A 27,536-nucleotide genomic window follows, 5' to 3' on the forward strand; every position below is an offset into this window, starting at 1 on the left:
TCAGGATTGTTACCGGTGCCACGTGCTGGTGAGGCTAGAAACAGGGAGCGAGTGCAGCTGAACACGTGGCTACAGAACTGGTGTAGGAGGGAGGGATTCAGATATGTGGATCATTGGGATACCTTCTGGGGAAGGTGGGACCTGTACAAGAAGGACGGGTTGCATCTGAACTGGAGGGGCACCAATATCCTGGGTGGGAGGTTTGCTAGAGCTCTTCGGGAGGGTTTAAACTAGTTTGGCAGGGGGATGGGAACCGGAGCCACGGATCAGTGGATGGGGTAGCTGTTGAACAGGCAGATACCGAGTGCAGAGAGTCTGTGAGGAAGGTTACACAGTTGACAGGGCAAAGTTGCAGCCAGTATGATGGGTTGAAGTGTGTCTATTTTAACACAAGAAGTGTCAGGAATAAGGGTGATGAACTTAGAGCATGGATCAGTACTTGGAGCTACGATGTTATGGCCATTACGGAGACGTGGATATCACAGGGGCAGGAATGGATGTTGGATGTTCCGGGGTTTAGATGTTTCAAAAGGAATAGGGAGGGAAGTAAAAGAGGTGGGGGAGTGGCATTACTAATAAGGGATAGTATCACAGCTGCAGAAAGGGAGGTCGTCGAGGAGGGTTTGTCTACTGAGTCATTATGGGTGGAAGTCAGAAAGAGGAAAGGAGCAGTCACTTTGTTGGGAGTTTTCTATAGACCCCCCAATAGCAACAGAGACCCGGAGGAACAGATTGGGAGGCAGATTTTGGAAAGGTGCAGAAGTAACAGGGTTGTTGTCATGGGTGACTTCAACTTCCCTAATATTGATTGGAACCTCCTTAGTGCAAATAGTTTGGATGGAGCAGTTTTTGTCAGGTGTGTCCAGGAAGGTTTCCTGACTCAATATGTAGATAGGCCGACTAGAGGGGAGACTATGTTGGACTTGGTGATTGGCAACGAACCAGGCCAGGTGGCAGATCTCTCGGTGGGAGAGCATTTCAGTGATAGTGATCACAACTCCCTGACATTTACTATAGTCATGGAGAGGGACAGGAGCAGACGGGATGGGAAAATATTTAATCAGGGAGGGGGAATTACAATGCTATTAGGCAGGAACTGGGGAGCATAAATTGGGAACAGATGTTCTCAGGGAAATTCGCGACAGAAATGTGGAGGTTGTTTAGGGAGCACTTGCTGCGACTGCTAGATAGGTTTGTCCCGATGAGGCAGGGAAGGGATGGTAGAGTGAAGGAACCTTGGATGACAAGAGATGTGGAACAGCTACTCAAGAGGAAGAAGGAAGCTTACTTAAGGTTGAGGAAGCAAGGATCAGACAGGGCTCTAGAGGGTTACAAGGTAGCCAGGAAGGAACTGAAGAATGGACTTTGGAGAGCTGGAAGGGGACATGAAAAAGTCTTGGCGGGTAGGATTAAGGAAAATCCCAAGGCGTTCTACACTTAAGTGAGGAACAAGAGGATGGCCAGAGTGAGGGTAGGGCCGATCAGGGATAGTGGAGGGAACTTGTGCCTGGAGTCGGAGGAGGTAGGGGAGGTCCTAAATGAATACTTTGCTTCAGTATTCACTAGTGAGGGGGAACTGGTCGTTTGTGAGGACAGCGTGGAACAGGCTGATATGCTCCAACAGGTTGAGGTTAAGAGGGAGGATGTGCTGGAAATTTTGAATGATACGAGGACAGATAAGTCCCCGGGGCCAGACGGGATATACCCAAGGATATTACGGGAAGCTAGGGAAGAGATTGCTGCGCCTTTGGCGATGATCTTTGCGTCTTCACTGTCCACTGGAGTAGTACCGGATGATTGGAGGGTGGCAAATGTTGTTCCCTTGTTCAAGAAAAGGAATAGGGATAACCCTGGGCATTATAGACCAGTCTGTCTTACGTCGGTAGTGGGCAAATTATTGGAGAGGATTCTGAGACAGGATTTATGATTATTTGGAAAAGCATGGTTTGATTAGAGACAGTCAGCATGGCTTTGAGGGGGGCAGGTCATGCCTCACAAGCCTTATTGAATTCTTTGAAGATGTGACAAAACACATTGATGAAGGAAGAGCAGTGGATGCGGTGTATATGGATTTTAGCAAGGCATTTGATAAGGTTCCCCATGGTAGGCTCATTCAGAAAGTAAGGAGGCATGGGATTCAGGGAAAGTTGGCTGTCTGCATACAAAATTGGCTGTCCCATAGAAGTGGTAGCAGATGGAAAGTATTCAGCATGGAGCTCGGTGACCAGTGGTGTTCCACAAGGATCTGTTCTGGGACCTCTGCTCTTTGTGATCTTTATAAATGACTTGGATGAGGAAGTGGAAGGTTGGGTTAGCAAGTTTGCCGATGACACGAAGGTTGCTGGAGTTGTGGATAGTGTGGAAGGCTGTTGTAGGCTGCAATGGGACATTGACAGGATGCAGAGCTGGGCTGAGAAGTGTCAGATGGAGTTCAACCTGGAAAAGTGTGAAGTGATTACAGGCTTAAAGACAGGATTCTTGGTAGTGTGGAGGAACAGAGGGATCTTGGGGTCCATTTCCATAGATCGCTCAAAGTTGCCACCCAAGTTGATAGGGTTGTTAAGAAGGCGTATGGTGTGTTGGCTTTCATTAACAGGGGGATTGAGTTTAAGAGCCGCGAGGTTATGCTGCAGCTCTATAAGGCCCTGGTTAGACCACACTTGGAATATTGTGTTCAGTTCTGGTCGCCTCATTATAGGAAGGATGTGGAAGCTCTAGAGAGGGTGCAGAGGAGATTTACCAGGATGCTGCCTGGACTGGAGGGCATGTCCTACGAAGAAAGATTGAGGGAGCTAGGGCTTTTCTCATTGGAGCGAAGAAGGATGAGGGGTGACTCGATAGAGGGGTACAAGATGATGAGAGGCATAGATAGAGTGGATCAGAGTCAGAGACTTTTTCCCAGGGTGGAAAGGGCTATCACCAGGGGGCATAATTTTAAGGTGATTGGAGGAAGGTTTAGGGGAGATGTCAGAGGTAGGTTTTTTACACAGAGAGTGGTGGGTGCGTGGAATGCGCTGCCAGCGGTGGTAGTAGAAGCAGATACATTAGGGGCATTTAAACGACTCTTGGATAGGTACATGGATGATAGTAGAATCAAGGGTAGGTAGTTAGTTTGATCTTAGAGTAGGTTAAAGGTTCGGCACAACATCGTAGGCTGAAGGGCCTGTACTGTGCTGTACTGTTCTATGTTCACAGTTGCACAGCACATTGTAGGGGATAGGTTTACATTTATGATTTACCACTCTGAGGGTCTGACTTCAGTCATTTCATTGAGAATGCAGCAAAGGGTGACATATTATCACTCCATGATTGGATGAAAATGTTGTCCTACCAGGAGAATGCAAATCACTGCAGACATAGGGCTGGATTTTAAGTAGGGCGGAAACTGGTTTGCCACCGACTTTTATAAAAGTCGGTGGCAAACCAGCTTCCGCCTGGCCTGGGAATCCGACCCACATTTTACGGGTCCCCAGGCTTGAATTGTTCCGAGGTGGGACTTCCACCCGCTTGAGGGAGGAAGTCCCGCCTTAGTGAGCTGCTGGCCATTCATTGGGTCGGCAGCTCATAGTCCCAGCAGTGCCACCAGGAACGGTGACCACTGCTGGGACTGCAGCCCAGCCAAAGACATGGAACCAGGAGTTCAGCTAAGTTGGGGTTTGCCCCGCTGGGCTAATTGGTGGCGCCCCGGTGACGCAATGATGGTCGTTTGGCAGGGAGGGGTGGGGGAGGCGTCTCGGGTCCTGGGGGTGGATGCAGAAGAGGGAGCAGCCCTCAAATCGGGCACCCTGTGCCAGTTTGTCCGGCACCCCCCCCCCCCCCCCCAACGGTGCGCTGAGGCCGCCTGGGCGGTCTTTCACATCTCCTGGACACCCGCTTGCCACAGGTAAAATCCCCGTTGAGGTGAGCGAGGCCCTTAAGTGGCCACTTAAGGGCTTTGATTGGCCTGGGGTGGGTGGCCTGTTTCTCGCACCCCAACCCCACCACCCGGCCCATGTAAAGTGGGGCGGAGGCAGCAGCGGGTCGGGAAGGCCTCCCGGAGCCTCCCACTCAATTTTACGCCACCCCCCTGCCACCATTCGGCTCGCTTGGGTGGAGTAAAATTCCGATCCTGGAGTTATATTCCTAGACTCCTATCTAGAAGGGCCCAAAGTTGAATTGAAGTTAATGGATCTTTATATTTGATTTCTCTCAATTTCCAATTTCAGTATTGCCATCCAGGAAAAAAACATAGAAACATAGAAAATAGGAGCAGGAGTAGGCCATTCGGCCCTTTGGGCCTGCTCCGCCATTCAAAAAAGATCATGGCTGATCATCTAATTCAGTACCCTGTTCCCGCTTTCTCCCCATATCCCTTGATCCCTTTGGCATTAATATATCTATCTCTTCCTTGAATATATTTCATGACTTGGCCTCCACTGTCTTCTGCGGTAGAGAATTCCACAGGTTTACCACCCTCTGAGTGAAGAAATCTCTCATCTCGGTTCTAAATGGCATACCCCGTATCCTGAGACTGTGACCCCTGGCTCTGGACTCCCCAGCCATCGGGAACATCCTCCCTGCATCTAGCCTGTCTAGTCCTGTTAAAATTTTATAGGTTTCTATGAGATCCCCTCATTCTTCTAAACTCTAGTGAACCTAGTCGACCCAATCGCTCCTCATATGTCAATCCTGCCATCTCAGGAATCAGTCTAGTAAATCTTCTTTGCACTCCTTCCATAGCAAGAACATCCTTCCTCAGATAAGGAGACCAAAACTGCACACAATACTCCAGATGTGGTCTCATCAAGGCCCTGTATAACTGCAGTAAGACATCCTTGCTCCTGTTCTCAAAAGGTGGCTACAAACAAGGAATCCATCACCATCAACTGACTGGCTGTTTTCCAAGTTTCAGACCAACATGTCACGTTTCCATGCCAGCTACTGAAATGACTGACGACGGATTACTCCTGGTGTTAATTTTTTTTTAAATGGAGCCACGACAGAAAACTATTTTGATGGTCTAGTGACTACTAAAATAGAGATCTCACTGCTTCACACTGCAAAAGGAAATTTTCTGTGCATCAGAAAACAAAACTGTATTTTCCTCCAAGAAATGTCTGTGACTTTGGAGGAGTTTGTTACCTCAATTCCTCCAAGGCTGCCAGAGAACGGTCGATCCACCAGCCGTGGCTTATAGGTGAGCACAGTGGTTGCCTTCAGAATGACTGCATTTGTATCATGGCATGACACGTCTTCGACCACAACAAATTCAGTACCTGTGAAAGGGATTAAAGCTGTTTATTAAAGTTAAGAGATGATGGAGTGGAGGCAGAAACAACACTAATCTCTAAACTACCATTTTGAAAACGTAATCCCCTTGGATGGAAAAGCTGATTGAATATTATTCTATATGCTATGGTCTGTTACCTCAAAAATTTGCTCTGAGGATATGGGTGATATAAGTAAGATAGAATTTGCTAGCTATCCCTGGTTGTCCCAAGGGCATTTAAGTCAATTAAATATCATAAGACTGGACTACGAACCCATAAGTTACCATATTTATCAAATTCAATTTCACTACTTGCAATGGTCACCTCGCAATTAGTCCAGTAACCACAAGGCTATGTAGATGGTATCTTATGTCTCGGGACACTCGTGATGGATAGAATGTACAGAAATTTAGATGAAAGCAGAATTAAAAATGTAAAGAGCAATTGTTTTCTACAACTCATGACTGGTTACCTTTTGCAAAAGAGGAATGCTCTGTAGAATAAGCTTTACCCCACCACATTATTCCCCATGTGTGAAAATGCACGCCTTGTTGACAAAAGGTTTCATGATGGCCAATACCCATTGGCATTATCATGCAAGTGGCCAACCCCCCAAATGTGAACCAAGACAATGAATGCCAGGAGACCAGTGAACTGCATTTGCCCTTCAACATAGCATCCACATGCACACTTTCCAGCAGATGCCATCAGACAGTCATCAGGAATGGAAACAATTGGTAATCTTAACCCTTCCCATTCCAGAGGCATGCACGCAAAATTATAATACCCGAACCACTGCCCAAGTAAGATCAGCCAATTTAACACAGGCTGAAATTCAAACCGGTGGCCCTCTAGTCCATACAGCTCAGAAATACATCAAGTGGAGCTCTTATCCACTTGGACATTGGGAGGGGCTTCTTTTTAGGAAATATAAAATACCTGTCCATATGCCTCAAAAGATGTACACTTGTAAAACAGATTTAGAAATGAACAGAGCATTTTAAAAAATCAACCGTTTTACTGAAGCTGGCCTGAAAAAAGTTTTTACCAGTTACATTGATTTTCACTTCCAAGTACTTCTCATTTGGCATTGGCACAGAAGATCTCTTCGTGATGACTCCATACTTCACCGTTTTGGGAACCATATTTTCGCTACCAACTTTTCGGTCACGAGCTGGTGAGGCATTTTCTGGTTTCTTTTGGTTGTCAGAAGTTTGCAAGAAATCCCGCACAAGCATTAGCCAATCAAATATAACAAAGACACGCAGGTTGTTCAGAACCACAGTGAAGCATGAAGCATCTCTGGTCAACCTGGAAATCAAGAAAGTCTTTCAGTACTTCCGACTGAAGTTAAGTCAGAATTCAACTTATCAGCAATATCCAATGCAGTGTTTATATATTTTATTTAATCATTGAGAAAATCTACTCAGAAATGAGGAATAGTCATTGATACTAATTTACTAATTTTCCTTTGACAGCGTAACTAAAATCAGGAACGTCTGTTGTAGGGAATTGCCTGTAAAACCCATGTCCTATCACCACACAGATTGCCACATTCAACATTCAATGAGACTCAGTGGAATAATTTAGTGGCCAAGGCACGGATGTGGGTTTCAGCAGCAGAGAAGCTGAGGTAGGGTGGAGCGAGGCAATGTTATGAAGGCAGATAATATTACAGAGGTGGAAGTAAGGTGATTTAATTTTGTTAGAAAGTATATAACGTCAGAAGTTCAGCTCGGTTAGGAATAAAACACCAAGGTTGCAAACAGGGTAGTGCAGCCACACACAACAGCTGAGTAGGGGGATGGAATTCACAGTGGAGGCTGAAGATGATGGTTTCAATCTTCCCACTGTTTGGTGATGGAAACTGCAGCTTATCCAAGAGTGAATGTCAGAGATGAGACAATGAGGGGTTGGGTGAGGTGGTGCAGATGTAGAGCTGTACACATGTGGATGATTTTGCCAAGAATCAGCAAGTAGAAGAGGAAAGGGGTGGGGGCGGGGAGAGACAAGGATCAATCCTTGGGAGAAATGGAGGTAGTGCAGGCATGGATAGAGAAGTCATTTCTGGAGATACTCTGGCTACGTATGGGTAGGTATGAGTGGAATGGAATGAAACAGACCCAGCTAGCTAGGCAGAGGGGCATTGGAAGAGGACAGTTTGGTCAACCGTGTCAGAGCTCGACAAGAGATAATACAACACGGTCATATTCAGAGAGATAGTTATTTGTAATTTTGGATAGGATTGTTTTGGCAGGGGCAGAAATTTGATCATATAAATTTAAACAGGCAGCTGCAGGAGAAATGCATATGGATTTGGGTGGTCACAACATGTTTAGGGGATTTGGAGAACGGAGATTGAAGATGGGGCAGTAGTTTACAAGGACAGAGAGGCAAATGGGGGATTATTTGAGGAAGCAGTGATGCAAGTGGTTTTGAAAGGGAGAGGGGCAGTGCATGGGGATTGGGAATCATTTACAATGTCAGCTTGCAGGTAGACTAGGAAGAATAGTTTAGTGTGAATGGGGTCTTGTGACTAGGAAGTGGATCTCAGACATGATCTGAGAAAGCAGAATAATAGATGGGTATAGAGACTGAGACAGCAGGACAGGTGACAGCACGTGGGAGGATTAGCTTTGTGGGCAAAGGGAAGTGGAAAGCAACAGAGGGAGTTGAAGAGATGGTCTGAAATTTGATGAGGAAGTAGTCCTCATAGTTATTATTGAAGGCACTGGTTGAGGGAATGAAAGAGGGGTTTTAAGAGACAGCTGGTAGTGGACTCAAGAAGCCAAGGGCTATCTTTGCACTGCAGAATGATCCAGAAATAGGCAGTTGTTTTGGGAGAGGAGAGTGAGGCCCAGTACTGCTTGATGTGGTCCAGCCAGTGTGGTAATGGATGACTAAACTAAGCCAGTTATACACCAGATATGCTCAAACCTGCGCCACTCTGGATTTGAGGAAATGATTTGGGAGCCATATAGGAAGAAATCACCAGATTGGAGTGATTCAAGGTTTTGCTGGTTTCAAGTGCGTCAAAAGGTACAGGTGAAGGAGCTGTTGAACAAATCAACAGCTGCAGAAGCATAATGGCAAGTGGAAGACCAAAGGCTAGATAACTGGGAGACTAAAAGTGCACTTGCCAAGAAACTGGGAGATTTTTTCCTCAGGAAAGATCAGAAGGGTTTGCAAGAGGGTAGGGAGATTTGGGTATTTGGGTGATGTAGAATACAAAAAAGTGGTTGAAGTATGACCTTATCAATTATCAGGTTCATAAGGCAATGGAAGATGTCAAGGACGATGATGTGGCCATGAGTATGGGTAGCAGAGTTTATATGGAAGGAGAGATTTGTGGTGGTCTGGAAGGCACTGAATGCAGAGAGCGAGGGCACTGGGAACTGAGATAGTGATTGAAATCACCAAGGATGAAAAATCACTGAGTACAAAGGCTAAGGGATGAAGGGAAGGATTATATTGGGAAGAAACTTGGAGTGAGGTTGGAGTTACAGTAGACAATAAGGATTTTCAAGAAGCAGCAACAGGGTGGAATAAGGCGAGATGCTCATGGAGGTGCCAGTGGAGTCGGGGGAAAGACCAAGGTGGCATCACTAATGTGGGAGCTTGGGTGGGGTCGGTGATGAAAAGAGTATTCAGGTGGGGAAACTTCACGACAAGGTGTCACCACCAAAAACCAAGTTTCAGTCAAAGCCAGGATGTCAATGCAATAATCCAGAATGAAGTCGATAATGCATATATTAATATTTTCTATAATATCTACGTATTCTCTTGGGTTTTTTCAATTGCTCTTCTCTTTCCTCCTCAAAATGAAAGGTTGTTCTCTGAATCAGATTACTTAAGATTGGAGGTTAACTGCCCCTGACTGGATATTCTTCCAGACTAATAGCCTGTTACCAAGGATATCAGTTGGAAGCTCGTATCATTAAGCAAATGTTCCTACCATTTTTTTTTCTGTTCTCATGTAGAACGTGTCACTATTATAACATATTTTAGTGATCAGCCTGATGGAGAAATAACAACCTTTACCAGGACTGTGGTCATAAAACCTGAATAATAGAGACAGCATGCACATCCATCTTTTGGCAAAGTTATTACTGACCACAAGTACTGAGGTTATTTAACTTTTATGGTACTGGCTGTTAGCATTTCCTTTTCTGGCCCTGTTCCATTTTCTTTCCTGCTCTCTTGATGATGCTGACTTTGTAGGGGTACAGTTCCATGAATACTGGCAGCCCTGCTAGTAACTTGTCAAAATAACAGTCCCTCATGTATAAGCCTGAATAATGAGCCTAGACAGGCTGTTCAATCACAGGGCACATCACAAATGAGCCCAATACTGTCTTTATAAATCGACAGACTTTTCAGCAACGTTCACTATTTAACCACAGACACTGCACACTATTAGCTTCCAATGCTGCAAGCATTATATTGTTCCACACCTGTAATGCAGCTCCATCTGTAGTGAAGCTCGGTTACTACTACTCTTTGATGCATCCAAAATGCATCGAAACACATTTGGTTTGGAGTCAGGGTTCATTGTTTGTCCGGTGCTTCGAGTATCGTATGCCATCATTGAATGAGACACCAGATTTACAGACTTTGTCGTGTTTGAAAAACTCTCGTAAAGCAGCTTTGACTTTTTGAAATCAAACCTGGAGAGGAAATAGTTGAGAAACAAAACAAATTATTTTACAGTACAACCTCCAGAGATTCACAAAGAAAATAAATCCATTTATTAAAAAATATATTATGAACTTCCTGTCTGCAAAAGCTTACTCCCTATCACACATCATCTTTTCCATTGTAAATTTTATGCCCACAATTATAATGAAAACTGTCCACACAAACATGTCATGTTATAATTATACCCTCCTACCCATGGTGGCGCTAAAGCACCTCAGTCTTGTATCTCAGTTCCTCTGCCTTTTCTGCAGTTAGTTGGCTGCACTCTTCATTGAAACTGGCAACTTTACAGGCCAGACTTCTATACCCTTATCTTGCCTCTCACCACCCTACCACCCTTCAGTCCCCACTATTCATTGCTTTCAAAGTATGCTGTTGCACAGTGGGGCACCAAGACAGTTTTACATTATGCTACAACAAACGCCACCTCTTTGCTTCCCAAAGTCCTGTAAGTTTTGCTATTTAACAATGAATAATCAATATATAGAAAATTCAAAGTATTACATAAAAATATGGATAGACTGTACAACTTTAAAACAGGAACTGAACTATGCTTGCCTGCCTCGGTCCAATTATCTGCCCTCTAATCCTTCTTCACCTGAAGATTACACTTGATCTTGATTCTCCATGGGCATCAAATATCGATTAGTAGTCTATAAATTTTATGCAATGTAGGATGGTACATTTTTGAGTGCTGATAATCTAAGTATTCAGAAACACCACATCTTACAGTAAATACAAAAGGTCGTGCATAGGGGTCACATGATCATAGGAACCACAGTAGGCCATTTAGTTCCTCATGCTGGTCCTTTACCTCTGGCATTTCCCTCTGACGGGAGGAAAGTGTCTCTCTTTGCTGGCTGTAAGGACTCTAGAGGCTCTGCGGCAATCTCAGAACCACAATGTGAAGCGGGACACAGAAATAAAAAGCTGGCAATGTTACACAGAAACCGTAGAATGGCAGATATGGGAAAGGAAATCGTTAGTCTGGAGGAGTACTAAGTTGGGATTAAAGTGCTTTGACAAAACAAAGATTTATAACAGCTGTTTCCTCATAATCTTCTCCATCATAGCCACAATGCTCTTTTAAAACAAAACTCAGTTAGTTGGCTGCACTCTTGATCGTGACGGTCAGTTACTGAAGCTAGGCTTCTAATACCAGCCTTCCTCCACCACCACCATCCCCACCACCCCCCCGCCCACCACTGCTTTCAAAGCATGCTGTTATACACTAGAGTGCTAAGACAGAGGTTTATATTAGCATTTCTCAATAATGTCAGCCAGATGATCAGATATGCCAAGTGAAATAAAGATCTTTTCACCCGGGGATTTGGAGGTAGGGAAGGGGGGGAATGGAAAGAGAGGAAAAACAAAGAGATGAACCATCAGGCTGGGTTCTTCTTATGCACCTTTTAACCACTACAGAACAACAGAGGTCCTTGGAGCCAGTATCCTGCAAATCATCTGAGCCAAGGAGCACAAAATAAAAAAGCACACACAACAGGAAAGATGCATTCATGAGAATAGCAGCCAATACCTTGCCAGTGAACTGGCGCTTGTGTTCTTGCCCTTTGACTCCAGTAGCTCCAAGCTAACATTCATCATATCAATGAGAAAGGACATGTTCGTGTATACTTCTCCAGTAAGGACTGTCTGAGAGGGCGGAAGAAAAATGAAAATTAAAATGCCTGAACAGAAAATAAAAGCCAGAAAATAGATGTACCCAGTAACCTTATAGTTACATTTCTAAGCAAAATGTTCATCAAACTTTCATGTTGCAATGGGGCATAATTTGATGTGGCAGGGCCCGTATGGTGTTTGCTGTTAGACCTGCCCTTGCACATTTAGGTTTTAAAACTTTTTGCATGACAAGTTGCTGAAAGTGCAAGCTGATAATGTCACAGCGAGAGAAGCAGGACATCTGGCACCTGAGTGAGCAGGACTAGCAACTGTGTATCTCCTTAACCAATCAAATTGAAGGATTTTGGAATTAACAACTCAAGGACTGAGGATGAAATGTAAATTAGAGTGAGTGAATTCACTGTCAAGTCAGGTACAAAGAGAAATAAAAGGAGGGAAAGAAAGAGAGAGACAGGAAAAGACAAAGGAAAAGTAAATTTTCTTATTGCATTTTAAAAAATCTCCAACAAGCAAAACCTGAAGGAATGAAGCTCTAATTTGTATTAGTTCATTTTCAGGGCCAGAGGAGTTGACTGGCAATAATTAATAATTATCACATCGTTGAATGGGTACTTAGACTGAAATGGCCAAGATTTAACTTTCTGTGGCAAATTTAGTTGGGATGTACCGCACACACGAAGCAACATGAATTCATTTCAACAGTGGGGCAGAGAGCGAGATGCTGTTTTTGCGAACCTAATGGCGCAGCGGCGCAACTCAGACAGTAACTTTTGGATATTTTAGTTTAATCATTCATCTGCACCTTGCCTGAAAATTCTGTACCATTTGCACATAAATAATTGCAAGTGCCATTGGCCTCACTGTTATTTAGACAGCAAGTTATGGCCCATCATGTTCTCAAATAATCCCAATTCCCTGAGTTGTCAGGGAAATTAGCAAAAATTAGCAACACACTTAGCAAAAATGTTTCTGGTAGGAAAGGATAGGAATCAGTGGTATTTCACAATTCCTTCAGTATTGTTACAGAGAGACACTGGCATGGACTTGGCAGCAAATTTCCTGCTCTCACACTCCGCCACAGAATGGTGCATGACTTGAGTGGGCGATTTAAAGGGTGGCAGGGAAAAAGAGAGATGAGTTTCTATATTTAAAAATGAGTATGACAAAGGATGCTTAGTGAGTTAAACACTAACCTTAAATCTCTGGAACCTGGTATAAATCCAGATCAGAGTAATAAAATAAAAGCTTCCTCTATCTACAAGAATCCTATGTGAAATGAGTTTGATCCCACCAGCCAAAACTGTCTTTAATTTGGCACTAATTGGCAATCTCACTCAATGAGTCCACCAGATGGTTGGTGTGGGAAATAGGAACATGCCACACTGGTACAAATCGGGATTCTTTTTTAGGTTGAGACTGAAGTACATTGATTGGGCAGAATACAGGCAGCTTTACTCTACGAGTATCTGTCTTGATGACATGGGAGTACTTGTTACAGATACTAGTTGCCCAATATGGGAAAGTGCTCCTTTTCTCCAGCATTTATATCCCTCAGAAATTCACAAATCAACCAATGGTATGAAATGTTTGCCCAACAACTGTTCAAGCACTCTCTGTATCTTAATTACACCTTAAAACAATCATTACTATTAGTAATGAAGATGAGAACAAATATAGAGTTTCATCTCATTTAACGCAAGGCAATTCTACAGCGAATGGCATGACTTTTCAAGACATGACTGCTAATGGCTGATTTTGAACTATAAATGGATCATTTAATAACCAAGCTGTGCATACAATGCCACACCCCATAATTAGGCATGTACTGCCAGGACTGCTCAACAGCAGATATGAACGCAACAGAATGTACTACAAATAGAACCCACTGCAAATTACATAGTAACTCAAAAGGTTGACAGCTTACTTTACAATTAAACACAATTGTTTTTTACTGACAACTTTCAAGACATTCAATATCCACTAAAGGTCCTCTGTACAACTATGTTCCAAATTTATACAATAGAGAGAGAGAGAAAAGGGAGAGAGGAGAGAAGAGGAAGCAGAGAGAAAACCAGGATGCAGGATAGCTGATTAAGAAATTCCAGGTTGAGCAACATTTAAGGTGAAAAATCTCAATCACATTTCATTCATATATACTTTTATATATGTTACTCAGTAGAAGTACTGCAACATCAAACAATTGGAAGAAAATTGATATTGTTCGATGAAATTCTCAGAAAACAAGGTCACCGATGTATATTTTGAGGATCAGGATTCATCTCATCCCTGGCCTTTTCCTGCTTAACTTCCTCCTCTAAACATTTCTAGGTTCTATTATTTTTATACTTACATGAATGCTGGGGTCTTGCAAGTCAAATGGCCTCATGAACTCTTCAATGGGTTCCCCCAAGTTGTTCTGAATTAATCCACGAATCAGTTTGTATTTATTAAGATCCAGAGAGCAGTGCACCGACGACAGACTACCATGGATAGCCACATCAGGCACAGTGTGGCTTATCTCCCTAAACACATATATACTCATGAGCAGACACCGTGCAGCCAACAGAACTACTTCATACAGTGCATCTCCACAATTACTAGGTTTAACGCAAAAACATAAAATGAAGTGCGAAATGAAAACAATGGGCAGAATTTTGTGCAGGCAGCGAGGGTCCAGAAGCCGGGCCTAGAAGGCAAGGGGAACCCCACCTCAGCCGTTTGTCGGATCCCTGGCTGCATTTAACAATGCTCGGGCAATTAACTGCCCAGTGCCCGTTCCTTTAGGTATCCACTCAGAGGAGGCCCCCCCCACGAACCAGCCCACAGGGAGGCCGCCTAGTTTTACTGGGCAACCTCCCAACGTGGTGGAGGCCCCCCACCAACCAACCCATAGGGAGGTTACCTGGTTTTATCTTATGGACTTCTTTGGTACAGTCCATAAATTCTCCTGAAAGGAAATTAGATAGTTGCTTTCAGAGTTATTTAAGGCAATGGGGAGAAAGGAGACTGGAGTTAGACTAGGTCTTTCATGTGATGAGAAACACTAGCTCTAAGTTAATGGGATGAATGCTTGTTGCTGTACTGTAACATTCTACAATCCTCCTAATCAATGTCTATTGCCTCCAAAGTGACTCGACATTTTGCTTCCAATTTTCTACCATCCCAGATATTAATCGTTTTTAGCATGAAGAAGTGCTTCTTGACATTCTCTATGGCTCTATTAGTCCTTAATTTGCCACAAGCTAGTTTATATGCATGTACCCTACTCGTGGTTTAACTGAAAAAGTGCAGGTTAACTTTCTCTTTGACATATCTTATATTCCTTTTTAACATTACTCTCTTCCCAGTCAAGACTGAAGAGATTCCAGAGTTTCAACTTTTCCTCATAATTCAACCCTCTAACTGAATGATCACAGAAGAAACATACAAATACATTAAAATGCAATTAAAAGCTTAAGTGAAAATTTCCTGCTGAAATTTGGTACCAATACACCAAACAAACCAAGTAATACAAACAATTCAAATTGTCAAAAATGAGAACTTCAAATATAAACTTTTCGAGCAGTGAGATCTTCATTTTACAGTGACCTTAGCAGTCGGGTAAAGAGCAAACACTCACTTATCCAGATTCCGCTCAACTTGAAGCTTCAGCCAGCATCGCTCCTTCAGCAAGTTCCCATCCACATGTTTCACCAGATAAGATGGAAACAGTAGGTCTAAACCACAGCTCTCAGGCCTTCCAGCATGGTCTCTGGGGTGCCTCTCTGCAGTGAAGATGTCCATGTCCTGTAGGTCAACCACAATGCAATCCAGTAGGCAGATGTGTTCTTCTGAAAAAGGAAAGGATTTACAGTGAGGCCTCAAAAATATCACAATTTAATTTTGCTTATCAATAGAGGAAGAAATTCCTAACAGCGGCCAATGTCACTGTCAACTACAAAGGTGTGACCCCACTAATGTTCAGTTCAACAATTTCTTTCCTTTACAAGATATTTAGGTGAAAATAAGTTGTGCTTCCAGGCATTTTTCGTATTATCATGCAGACTTTCCACCTGCCAAGAATGAGGCATAATGATTTTGTCATATGAACACTGATTTAAACTGTGGCTGGAGTGAAGAAATGACTGGCTTGAAGATCACCAGACACTTGGCTGAAAGAACATTTCCATACTAAGAGGCAGTGCTTGGAGAGACAAAGGAATTGATCACTGATTCAATTAACAGAGATTGAACTGACAATGGTCCCACATCTTGTCGGTAAGAGATAGCACTACACCCCCCCACCAAGAGCTTTGAAATCCACAAACCTTGCAGGACAGACTGTTCCCAAATAAGGAGCTGGTCACATGACTAACCTGCTGGGAACCTGGGGTTTTTTTGAATTGTGCCACAAAGGAACAGAAGGAGTGTGCAACTGAAGCTGGAACAAGAAAGCCTCTCTCTCTCGCTTTCTCCCAAGCCACCAGACCCATGGAAGACACGTCAACTTCGAGAGAGAAAAGGCTCCTACATCGGAGCAAGCTGAAGCGTGAACTGGGCCCCAATGAATTACAAGGCAATCAAAGACTCCACCTTGAACTTAAAGGACTATGACTAACAGATATTGCCTCAAACTTTTTCCCTTTATTCCTTCTACTTTTTCTGTCTCTATCTGCATGTGTTTATAGTGTATGCATGCTAGTGTGGTCGCGGCACATATTCGTAGTCGTTAACTGGATTAGAGTTTAAGATGAATAAACTTCTACCTTTCTTGTTTAAAAAAAAGGAAACCTGTTTGATTTCTTTGCCTTACAATTGGAGCAGTGAACAAGGATTCACTAAGGGGAAGCTAAAAACACGGTGTTTTAAAATTAAACCCTGTTACCAGGCAAAGGCTGAGAGGGAACCCCTAGACCCCTTTACATCTGATCGAAACAGTGCGTATAAATGTTTTCTCCAGCCTGTAGCTAGTTTCTCAAGGTAAGGACAGCTTCTAGAAGTAGTTTTTACAGAAGTTGCTTTCTTACCCTCAGATTCCTGTAGCTCCACAATCTGTGGCTGATCATGTTGCCCCTCTTGTGATTTGCAATGCATGCTCGGTCCAGATTCTGTTTGTGGCTTATTAAGATTTGCTTTATCAGAGGAGCTGGCCCCAGTGCTAAGTTTGTCTGGTCTGCAGAGAATGGACTGAGGATTGCCTGTGCTGGTTGTCTTCTGAGTGTATAGTGGAATATCTTGAGGCAGCGGGGAACTCTCAGGATTCTGTCATAAAAGCACCAAAAGCTATCAGAAAACAGCAAAAAATGAGCTAAGCATAGAATTTTAAAACTGCATATCCTTTCAATGAAATGTTTAAAACATGTAATTCCAAAAACACTTGAAAAATTACAATGTAAAGTAACTGTTGATTTGAATATTTGGCACCATTGCAATGGTGGAGGCAAATTTGGATTCTCTTCCCCTGGCGAAATATCAGTTGTGCTGGGTGGCATTTAGTGCAGCCAAGCATCTGTCTCTCCCATAAGCAGTAGTGGGAGAGAGACTCAATTTCCTGATGAGCACAATCACATGACACCTCAGCAGCACTAGGCAGAAACATGGGACTATGTCGAACACATCACTTCAAACTCAGGGCTAGGGAGATCAAGAGCCCAGGAAAACGGGATTTCAAATGCTCACAAAATTTTAAAAAGGATAAAGGACAACTTAATCCTACTGAATTTTCTGGTGCTTAGTTACAAAATACGAGGAAAAACTGTTGGAAGGACTCATTCAGTATCCTACTCTTTAAGGTGGAAATCTAAAATGCGAAGGAGAGAAAACTGTGGGATTACTTATTTTAAATTTCAGGACTGTTTGCTACAGAAAAAAACCTCACTACTTCCAAACAACAAACGCAAATCGCTCCCAATGTGAAACTGAACTGATCGCATGTTTACAATTTAATACATTTGGCTATATCTCTTCATAGGTAGCATTATGCTGCTACTTCAGAGTTGGTTGCAAATAAGTTGGACTCGGCTACTAACATGACTCCAGACGGGTGCAGTGTGAGGACCCTTCACAGTGCTTCACATCAATCCCTCAAATCAAGTTTTAGAAGCATACAGGGATTTCACTGGACCTCCTGGGTGCTTTAAAAATCTAAGCACCCTTATTTAAATTTTCTAAGCATGCAGATGCTCCAATCCACGTTCTTAACAAATATAAATGTTTCGAATACAATAAAGCCCTCCTGGCTGCGACAGCTGCATTTGCAGGTCAGTAGTACGAGCAAAGTTTTGCTGTAGCAACAAAGCTATTGCTACAGAACAGAGGTTGGCAGTGAATAATCACAGAAGCATGTTTCAATGGTTTTAGCCATTGAATGAATGTCACACAAAGTATGTTTTATCCAGATTGTGCATATATGAATTTGAAGGAAATATGAGAAAAAATGTTAAGAGTTAGGATGCAACATTCTGGAGATGAAATGAAAATTGCAAATTCTGAAAAATCATATGAAAATACCAGGCAGTGCATTCTTTCTTTATTGATTCATTCAAGGGATGTGGGCATTGCTGGCAAGGCCAGCATTTAGTGACCATCACATTCCTGATTATCCAGAAAGTGGCAAGTCAGGAGAGGGCGGCACAGTGGCGCAGTGGTTAGCACCGCAGCCTCACAGCTCCAGGGACCCGGGTTCGATTCTGGGTACTGCCTGTGCGGAGTTTGCAAGTTCTCCCTGTGTCTGCGTGGGTTTCCTCCGGGTGCTCCGGTTTCCTCCCACATGCCAAAGACTTGCAGGTTGATAGGTTAATTGGCCATTATAAATTGCCCCTAGTATAGGTAGGTGGTAGGGAAATATATAGGGACAGGTGGGGATGTGGTAGGAATATGGGATTAGTGTAGGATTAGTATAAATGGGTGGTTGATGGTCGGCACAGACTCGGTGGGCCGAAGGGCCTGTTTCAGTGCTGTATCTCTAAAGGACAGGATTGCTGTCAGCTGTATTGCCATCCATAGTGTTACATTCATCCAGTTTCATGGTTTATATTAATATATTTAGAGGTAACTTTTAGTGTTGGGGAACTAAATTTGTAAATGTAAGGTAATTGAAACTCTGGAATTCAAATGTCGCCAGACCACCCAAGGTATTTACATTTCAAAGGTCTTTCCATGTTTACTTCCAGAGGTCAGAGTTAGAAGTGTGACAACACTAAATAATGGGTAGCCCTTCTCGTAGATTCTTAATGGAGCCAGAAAGTCTGCAGAGATTACAGATGTCCCCATCAGAGATATAAATTATTCGTGTAGGTACCCAGAATCAAAGGGACGTTTTGAAGCTCGAAGTTAAATTAGTTTCAATTTCTATCTGGGACATCCCAGATGTACCACAAGGCTATGCAGATAGATTATGCAGACAGATACCTTTCAGTCTGCTGGTTTATCTCTGTGATTGCTCACAAAAAGGGCAGTTGCTGCTTTGGAAGCAGCTGAGGTTGAAGCAGAGAGACAGAGCTGCCAGCAGTTGGTGTTTTGAAGCAGCTGGGCCCAGTAGCAAGAGGCTATCAGGAGAAGGGGGCTGTCTGATTCAAAGTCATATGCAAGAGTGCCAATGAGGCCCATGCTTGAGCTGGGAAGTCCACAATCGTGAGGTGTTGAAGGAGAGTTGAAGGGTTCATTCGCTGGATGCTTACGGAAGCACCCCAAGAGATCTCATACCTTGTAAAACTAAGGAGAGTCAAAGTGAATTCCTGAGAGCTCTGGTATGCTTTGGATTGGGCCCAGGAGAAATGAAGGAATCCTCAAGATCCTATAAAGTATAGGAGGATTCTTGGGTGGAAGTAAAAGTAAAAAGGAAAGCATTCTATTGAGATTTTGCCTTTAAAGTATAAGTGATTACAAATTATTGTGTTGTCAGTAGTGCTTGTTTTGTTTAACTCTTGTACAGTAAAGGTTTTGTTTAAAATGTGAAATCTTGTGGCATAATTCTTTCAGTTAATAACTGGGAGTTTGAATTTCTTTTTAAAAAAAAGTTACTGGTCTCTAATGTGATTGTAACAGTCCAAGAGCGTGCTAACACTCACTGCCTATTCTCAGAGGGAGACGTGCCATTGGTGCATGTACTGGGGTGACTTCAGCACCCATGGCATGGAACCCTATCATGAGTCACTGTCATCTGGACAGGAAAAAAAGGAATGCTTCTGCAGCCATATTCTTGTTAGTTAGTCTGTTTTAAAGTTAGTGGTTAATGTACACAATGACTTTTTGAAACTACCATGCTTTTAGCAACATCAGTCACAAGAACTTGAACATGCTAATGTATCTTTAGTTTCAGACAGTTCACATTGAGAAGGAGAAATAATATGTTCTTGCCATTTTTGTAGGTTATCTGGGTTTCATGCAAGTGCAGTAATGACAGGTATTAGTGCATTTTTGTAGCCAGTGGCATTCTTCAGCAGATTAGCGTGAACTTATTTTTAACCACTAGACTGCTTCTACTTTGTAGTGATTTGATAGGATGTCAATGAGCCCATTCAGTAGCAGTAAAGCCATAATCCTGTCCCTGATCAGTCAGTTTACTGAAAAGCTTCCATTACGGCATTAAGTTCCGGCAAAGATACGTTGGGTTTTGTTGGGTCAGTCGACCCTCATTTCAGCATATAATTAATGCATAATAAAAGCACAGTGTTCAAATGAATTAAACTAGTAAATTTACATTCCAAATCTCAAGCAAAGTTTCCTGGGGCTGGTGGCACCAAAACAGCTGGCAGGCCATTTTAAAAAAAGCAGAGAAATTACAGGTGAATCTATAACTTTGTTCCATAAACAAGTATTTTGAATAAAATGTTCCAGGCTTTCCTTCCCTTTTAAGAACGGGTACGGTCCAAAAGTTAAGCTGTGGGGAAACCTAGGGAGACAACTGCCAATCAATGCTGTTCTATGAACACTGAAAAAACTTGTGCTAAGTCACTCCTGGACATATTTACATTCAAGTGTAAAAATAAACAGGTAAATGCCAACAGTAAAATATTGCAGTGGTGAATTCTCACCAAGCATGTTAACTATTGCTATCACAACAGGAGTTAGCAAATCCACCCTCTGATGTGCGCCCCAATGAGGCATGCCTGTAGAATAACTGGTATCTTCATTGCAAATCAATACATGTTTAATCATTTCTCCAGGCAGATTTAATGAGGCTGAGGGTCTCTGCACCGCACTAAATGCTGGCTGTTAAATTCTCCAGATGCTGCTTTCATCCTTTTGCAATTCATTCATAGACAAGAACTTAGTGAGAGGCTTCAGTTAGGGAGGCTTACCAATGTACTTTGACCAAAGGATGGCAGAGTATAAAGAAGGTGGAATCTTATGGCTTTAGTTGTGCAACCTAAAACAGAAGTGTGCTCAGGATCGATAAGGTAGATGTATTAATGTATTGTCGGCAAGACACTTACAAAATTCAAGTTCGAATATTTCACCTTTGTTTGACCAGCTATGCATCCTATAGCAGTGAGAGAAGTAGGCTGCGTTTACATGTGTTCCAGTCGTGTGCACGCACTGGTGTGCATGTGTTTGTCTTGAACTTTTGCATAAATGTTGCTGCCCAACTGTTAAAAGACTTGCACTTGTATAGCATCTTTCACGACCATCAGACGTCTCAAAACACTTTACAGCCAATGGAATACTTTTGTAATTAAGGAAATGTGGCAGCCAATTTGCACACAGCAAGCTTCCACAAATAGTAATGTGAAAATAATGACCAGATAATCTGTTTTTTGGTATTGGTTGAGGGATAAATATTAGCTAGGACGCTGGGATAACTCGCCTGTTCATCTTCAAAATAGTGTAATTAGATCTTTCACATCCACCTGAGGGGACAGACGGAGACTCGGTTTAATGTCTCATCTGAAAGACCCATCTGACAGTGCAGCACTCCCTCAGTACTGCCTCAATTTTTGTGCTCAAGTCCTGGAGTGGAAATTAAACCCCAATCTTCTGACTCAGAGGCGAAAGCGCTACTAACTGAGCCACGGTTGACACCTAAACTTACTGTTCTGAATCAATATCTGCAGGACAACCCTTTTATAAGGATGCAATAACTTCCTCTGAGATTAATTCATTACAACAGAATTAAATTGAACAAAAAATAACTGAGCTACTAGTTTGTGCATACAATTCTACCTGTCATATAAATACAATATGCAGCAGGACATTGATGCACACAAACATCAGGCCCGTTCAGGAATAAGGCATTTATAATCCATTTGAGACCATGTTAAACTGCATTGCTTTCCTGGACAAATAGTTTACCATGAGCTGTGTGTGATGACAGTTCTCCCACATATTATGCCATGTAGCATAGACTGTTATGTAATGACTCACTATGATGAGTGGGGACCAGGTAGCTCAGTTGGCTAGATGGTTATTGTGTGGTCCAGAACATCAACAGCACAGGTTCAATTCCTGTTCTATCCTGAGGAAGGCAACGGGAAACCACCTCATATACCAACTTCCCTAGTCATGCTCATCTCTCCTGGGTGGAGAAAAAAAAAAGAGCAGAGGACCTGACCTTGGGCAGACCACTACCACGGCATGGCACTGCACTATGATGAATTATCTTGATTTCACTGTAGTTGAATGGGATTGTGCACTACAATGATCCCCAAAGGCCATTCAACACAATATTGAGATCTATAAAGAACACAAAGCAATTTGCATGCAGGCACCTGGAACATGGGGCATAAGCAGGGCTTTCAGTCCAAACTGGTGCAAGGTTCTTCTCAAATAATACACTGCGTGCAGAAACTGGGGTCAAATCAAACTCCCACACACCCCGCTACAGATGCATTGGCTGTTGAAGACCGGAGTGTGTTCATATACAAATCAAAGAGACATAATTACATCTATTCCTCACCAAATAGCTAGAGACAAACTCATATGCGCACAAATGCGGACACACACACTCCCTCTTACACAAACACAGAGTTGGCACAAAAGTACTTTCTCAGATACATGTCCATCCTCAGCACTATAACAGTAGTGAAAGAACCTTTATAACCCATTTTCCCTCAATATTCAAGGACAGGAACTAACATTTATCAACCCATTTTATTCTCAAAATTCAGGTGCAAGTACCCTTTCCCAACCCATTCCATCTCAGGACGAGAAATGAGGTATCCTTCATCACCTCTTTCAACCACTAATTTCACAAACCAAATTCTAAATCTGAATGTATTGCTAAGGCACAAAAACCAACAGTAGCGAATTTCCAACACAAAAGTTTCACACATCATTGGCAATTAATTAAATAGATTTCATTTGAAAACTCGCACATTCATATCCAACCAATATCAATTTTTTTTTTTTACTTAAAGCTGCATCATTATTAAGCACATGGACACCTTTTGCAGTATGCAGATTTTAATATCTACTAATTATTTACCATAGGTGGAAAAAGCTTGGGAGGCGCTTTGAAAAGTGTATGAACACACAAAAGGAAGTGCTATGCTACCACATCACTTCTGCAAAAACTTTCGAACAAACAGGTGATCTTGTCTGTGTACCTCCAGTAATGATGGATCCTTGTATGAATTGGCGTGCAAAATCAAATTCTCAGAAAAAGAAAAAAGGGCAAAAAAATTTAAATTTCCATAACACATATTGACAAAGCTGAAATTGATTAATAATTCAACTGCTGCACATATGCAATGAATGCAAAAGGTTAAATGAATAGTATGCTAGCTTTCTGCAGAAGATCACTTGCAAATTTCTGCATTCAATTATACTTACAGCCTTAACAGTTTTAGTATTCCTTTGAAGTTTGGAATTTACAAATATGACTTACTTTGCACAGCATTAAATACAAAAATTTATGAGATCATCATGTATGTTTACACTGAATACTGGATAATGCTGTCTTTTGAACTCTTGTCACATAGGTAAAGCTCAATATTCAGACAGCGTCAATCCTAGGTCATGTACAGGATATGAGCTATTATCCTGACATCGCGGCCTCCACCTCAGGTCATGCGCAGCCTATCAGTCATTACCCGACAGCATAGCTTAAATGCCAGCAGACTTGCAATTAGCCTAACAACACAGCCCAGATTCAATATAGAATCACAAATCATTGTCAGTCTCAAATCAGCTTTTGGATCACAGTCATTATCCTTACAAGACAGCCTGAATTCCAGATTACACATATGCAGCTCATCCATTATCTTGACAATATCTTAAACCAGGAATATGCAGCAGACAATTATCCTCAAAGTATAGTCCCAGCCCCAGGTCAAACACAGGAATCTAATTATCCTGCCAACACTGCCTCAATCTCAATTGAAAACCAAATCATTATCCTTACATGTTTTTAATATAAAACCTAACTATCTATCTCAATAAGTAAAAAAAGAGTAGTAAGCTACTAATTTTTCCACTTTGTTCTTCCTCTTTTTCTCCTCTCTCAGAAAACCACAGAATGTTTTCAGGGCACAGTTCAACAGGCTACCATGCCCAACTGGTTCTACTTCATTTGTGAGCAAAGGTCATGAATATCAAAGGCTGTTTGACTATGCAGGGTGCCACAACTGCACCCGATACTGACTTCATCTGACATCAACCCGCCCACAATTTCTAGCAGCAGCAGGAAATCTAGGCTTTTTCCCTTGTCTGACCCAGGATGTCAACACCAACTGCGGCATCCCAGCGTAAATTGGGAATCACAACGCAGTACCTCTGGTTTGGGTGGCTTGGTTTTAGTCTGCTTTTATCAACTGAGCCAAAGAAACTCCTAATATTGCTTTAATGTAAACTCCATTAGTCTTTACAAGTGAAAGGTGAGAAAAATAATGAACCCCAAGTTATAAACTCAACTTATAAATTCTATCCCCATCTCATGTGCAGTTTCCACCTTGGTGTCACCCCATCTTACCTCCACCAGCCCTTCAGACTTACGTCTCAGCTCAGCTGATTCTAGATTTCTATTCATTCCTTTTCCCTTTGCTCCACAAATGGGCTGTCTTGATCCTACTCTTTCAAACTCTATCCCTAAATTCTTCCATCTTGCTATTGCTCTCAGCCATTAAAAGACACCAAAATCTATATTTGCAACCAATTTTCAGTCAGCTTATTGAACTCTCATTTCCCCATTATAAAGCACCTTTGGGACATTTTCTGTGTTCGGTGCATGGAATACTAAAATGTTAAAGGCTAATCAGAGGAGCCTGACAAGATCAACCTATAACAATTGTTGACCTAGCATAACAAATTTTCGAACACCATGCTTCCTCCTTCTAAACATGCATTTCCAAAACACATGCAGACTTAACATAAAATGAGGGAAACTGGCAAAAAAGATGTAACAGAACAAAAAAGGGACAAATTAAAGGAATTCTCACCAGTTGAGGGAAAAAGACATGAACCATGGTAATTTTTTCTACCTTGTCTCGCAGCGAGAATGTACCCGGTGACCGAGCAAACAAGAACTGGTTCTTCACTTTCAGTTTACCAAGATTTGCCACAATCAGCTGGTTTGATTTGGAGCTCTCTGGGATCAGGAGGACTGGAGCGCCAGCCTCAATATCGAGTAGGATCCGGGAAGCTCTCTGTGCCCTGTCTCGCACCTAGAATCCCCAAAGCAAATGAGAAGAGAGGATAAAGATAATTAGTCACTCTAAAAATAAAATAAAACCTACAAATGCTAAAATCCTGAAAGAAAAGCAAAAAAGCTGCAAATACATAGATCAGTCAGCACCTGTAAAGAAGAAAGGCATGTTTACATTTCAGGCATAATCAGAACATGGATAGTCATTAACTCTTTTTACAGTAGCTTCAACTAGTTTCACATATCGGGGCGGCACAGTGGTTAGCACCGCAGCCTCACAGCTCCAGCGACCCAGGTTCGCTTCAGGCTACTGCCTGTGCGGAATTTGCAAGTTCTCCCTGTGACCGTGTGGGTTTCCGCCAAGTGCTCCGGTTTCCTCCCACAGCCAAAGACTTGCAGGTTGATAGGTAAATTGGCCTTTGTAAATTGCCCCTAGTGTAGGTAGGTGGAAGGAGAATTGAGGGAAGGTGGGGATGTGGTAGGAAATATGGGATTAATGTAGGATTAGTATATATGTGTGGTTGCTGGTTGGCACAGACTCAGTGGGTCGAAGGGCCTGTTTCAGTGCTGTATCACTCTATGACTCTATCATACTGTCTTACAAGCACTGAGTCAGTTTTATACAGAATATCTTGTATCTTCTTACTGCTGTTGCCTTACTGCGGAACAATCCTAAATCGGAATACCTAAATCTCTTGAGATATACAGTAATTAGTTTAAAATTTACAGGTACCTTCTGAGACTCTAATATGCACTTAAGCAGACAGCAAACAGTTCTGAAGGGTCACTGACCTGAAACGTTAACTCTACTTCTCTCTCCACAGATGCTGCCAGACCTGCTGAGTATTTCCAGCATTTCTTGTTTTTATTTCAGATTTCCAGCATCCGCAGTATTTTGCTTTTATTTTAAGATTTGGACCCTCCGTCTTACAGTTCTGCCACATGTATACACTTCCTAGTTGTTCGTATCATTTACTGGATAATTATTAATTAGATAAACCATAACAACTCCAGCTCGCCCAAAACTCCACTGCCCCACACTCTCAGGCTTCCTGTTCCTCAACCCTCCTTAGCTTCGCCCCCACTTTACCTCTACCAATTTCTCAGGATTTGTGTTGCAGCTAAGCTCTTCAGCCTTCTGATTCTCAATTCCACTGCATTCCCTGCCCTCCTGCTCCACCAATGGGCTGTCTTAACCTCTCTTTCAAACTCTTACACAAAATCCCTCTGGCTTGCTATTCCTCTCTTAATCTTGAATAGTCTCAAAAACTATAGTTACAAACACGTTTTCTGTCATCTCACTTAACTCCTATACACTTCCATTTCTGTTCTATAAAGCACCATAAAACATTTTCTATTTTAATAGCTCCATAAAAATGCAGTTTACTATTGTAGTAGCTGCCCTTAAAATAGATGGTACCTTCAATCGTTCCCCATTTCTTGAGTTGATCAAATGTTTTGTTAAATCCATTAATAAAGCTTGATAAAAACATTACGTCGAATCGTTTATTCACTTGTCATTGTATCGTACCTTCATATCATTCCCTGCTACAAGGCCTCTGTATTATCACTGTATTTGGCAACGCCAGTAGCATTAGCAGATGGTTCATCATTTGCAGCGCATCATCACAATTTCACATCACTGAGTTGCTGTCATTGTAACCCTGTTCCCATGTCATTACTTTTGAACGCTCATTACCAGTGCATATAGCAGTTGGGGCATTGCCAGATTGGTCATGGCGCAGAGACTTTAGCTGGGAAGTGCTCACCAGATTTGACAGCCACATGACGTGACTTATTTTGTAAATGCGTTCTCCAGGCATTAATTCTCTGTTTCACACAGGAGTGGAGAGGGCTAAGAGCATACAGGAAGATGCACCTTAACTTCAGCCTACTCTGAGCAGAGTGGTGCTGGAACAGAAGATGGCAAAGATTATTAGATGTCTGTTTCTTTTGGCTCTGGCTACAGTTGCTCGTCCATGTCTAGGGATACAACATCAGATGTTCAGTGATAACCTAACAGCAGCCGTCCACACCAAAAATAATCTGACTGATTACAGAGCTGAAATTAGAATTTACATTTTTTTTTCATTCATGGGATGTGGGCCTCACTGGCCAGGCCAGCATTTATTGTCCATCCCTAATTGCCCTTGAGAAGGTGGTGGTGAGCTGCCTTCTTGAACCACTGCAATCCATGTGGGGTAGGTACACCCACAGTGCTGTTAGGAAGGGAGTTCCAGGATTTTGACCCAGCGACAGTGAAGGAACAGCGATATAGTTCCAAGTCAGGATGTGACTTGGAGGGGAATTTGCAGCTAGTGGTGTTCCCATGCATTTGCTGCCCTTGTCCTTCTAGTTGGTAGAGGTCACAGGTTTGGAAGGTGCTA

The 27,536-nt window shown here is 42.5% G+C and overlaps 1 protein-coding gene across 1 annotated transcript in view; it reads right to left on the reverse strand.

The window, feature by feature from the left end:
• vps13d (vacuolar protein sorting 13 homolog D) overlaps positions 1 to 27,536 on the reverse strand; it is a 292,361-nt gene that overhangs the window by 160,515 nt on the left and 104,310 nt on the right. Inside the window, 8 exon segments of the mRNA XM_068017446.1 lie at positions 5,122 to 5,255; positions 6,298 to 6,560; positions 9,704 to 9,916; positions 11,485 to 11,600; positions 13,939 to 14,110; positions 15,208 to 15,418; positions 16,595 to 16,829; positions 24,986 to 25,168. Of these exon segments, the coding sequence (XP_067873547.1) occupies positions 5,122 to 5,255; positions 6,298 to 6,560; positions 9,704 to 9,916; positions 11,485 to 11,600; positions 13,939 to 14,110; positions 15,208 to 15,418; positions 16,595 to 16,829; positions 24,986 to 25,168 (1,527 nt within the window).

This window comes from Heterodontus francisci, chromosome 37 (genome assembly GCF_036365525.1).
Source record: "Heterodontus francisci isolate sHetFra1 chromosome 37, sHetFra1.hap1, whole genome shotgun sequence".
Classification (NCBI taxonomy): Eukaryota; Metazoa; Chordata; class Chondrichthyes; order Heterodontiformes; family Heterodontidae; genus Heterodontus; species Heterodontus francisci.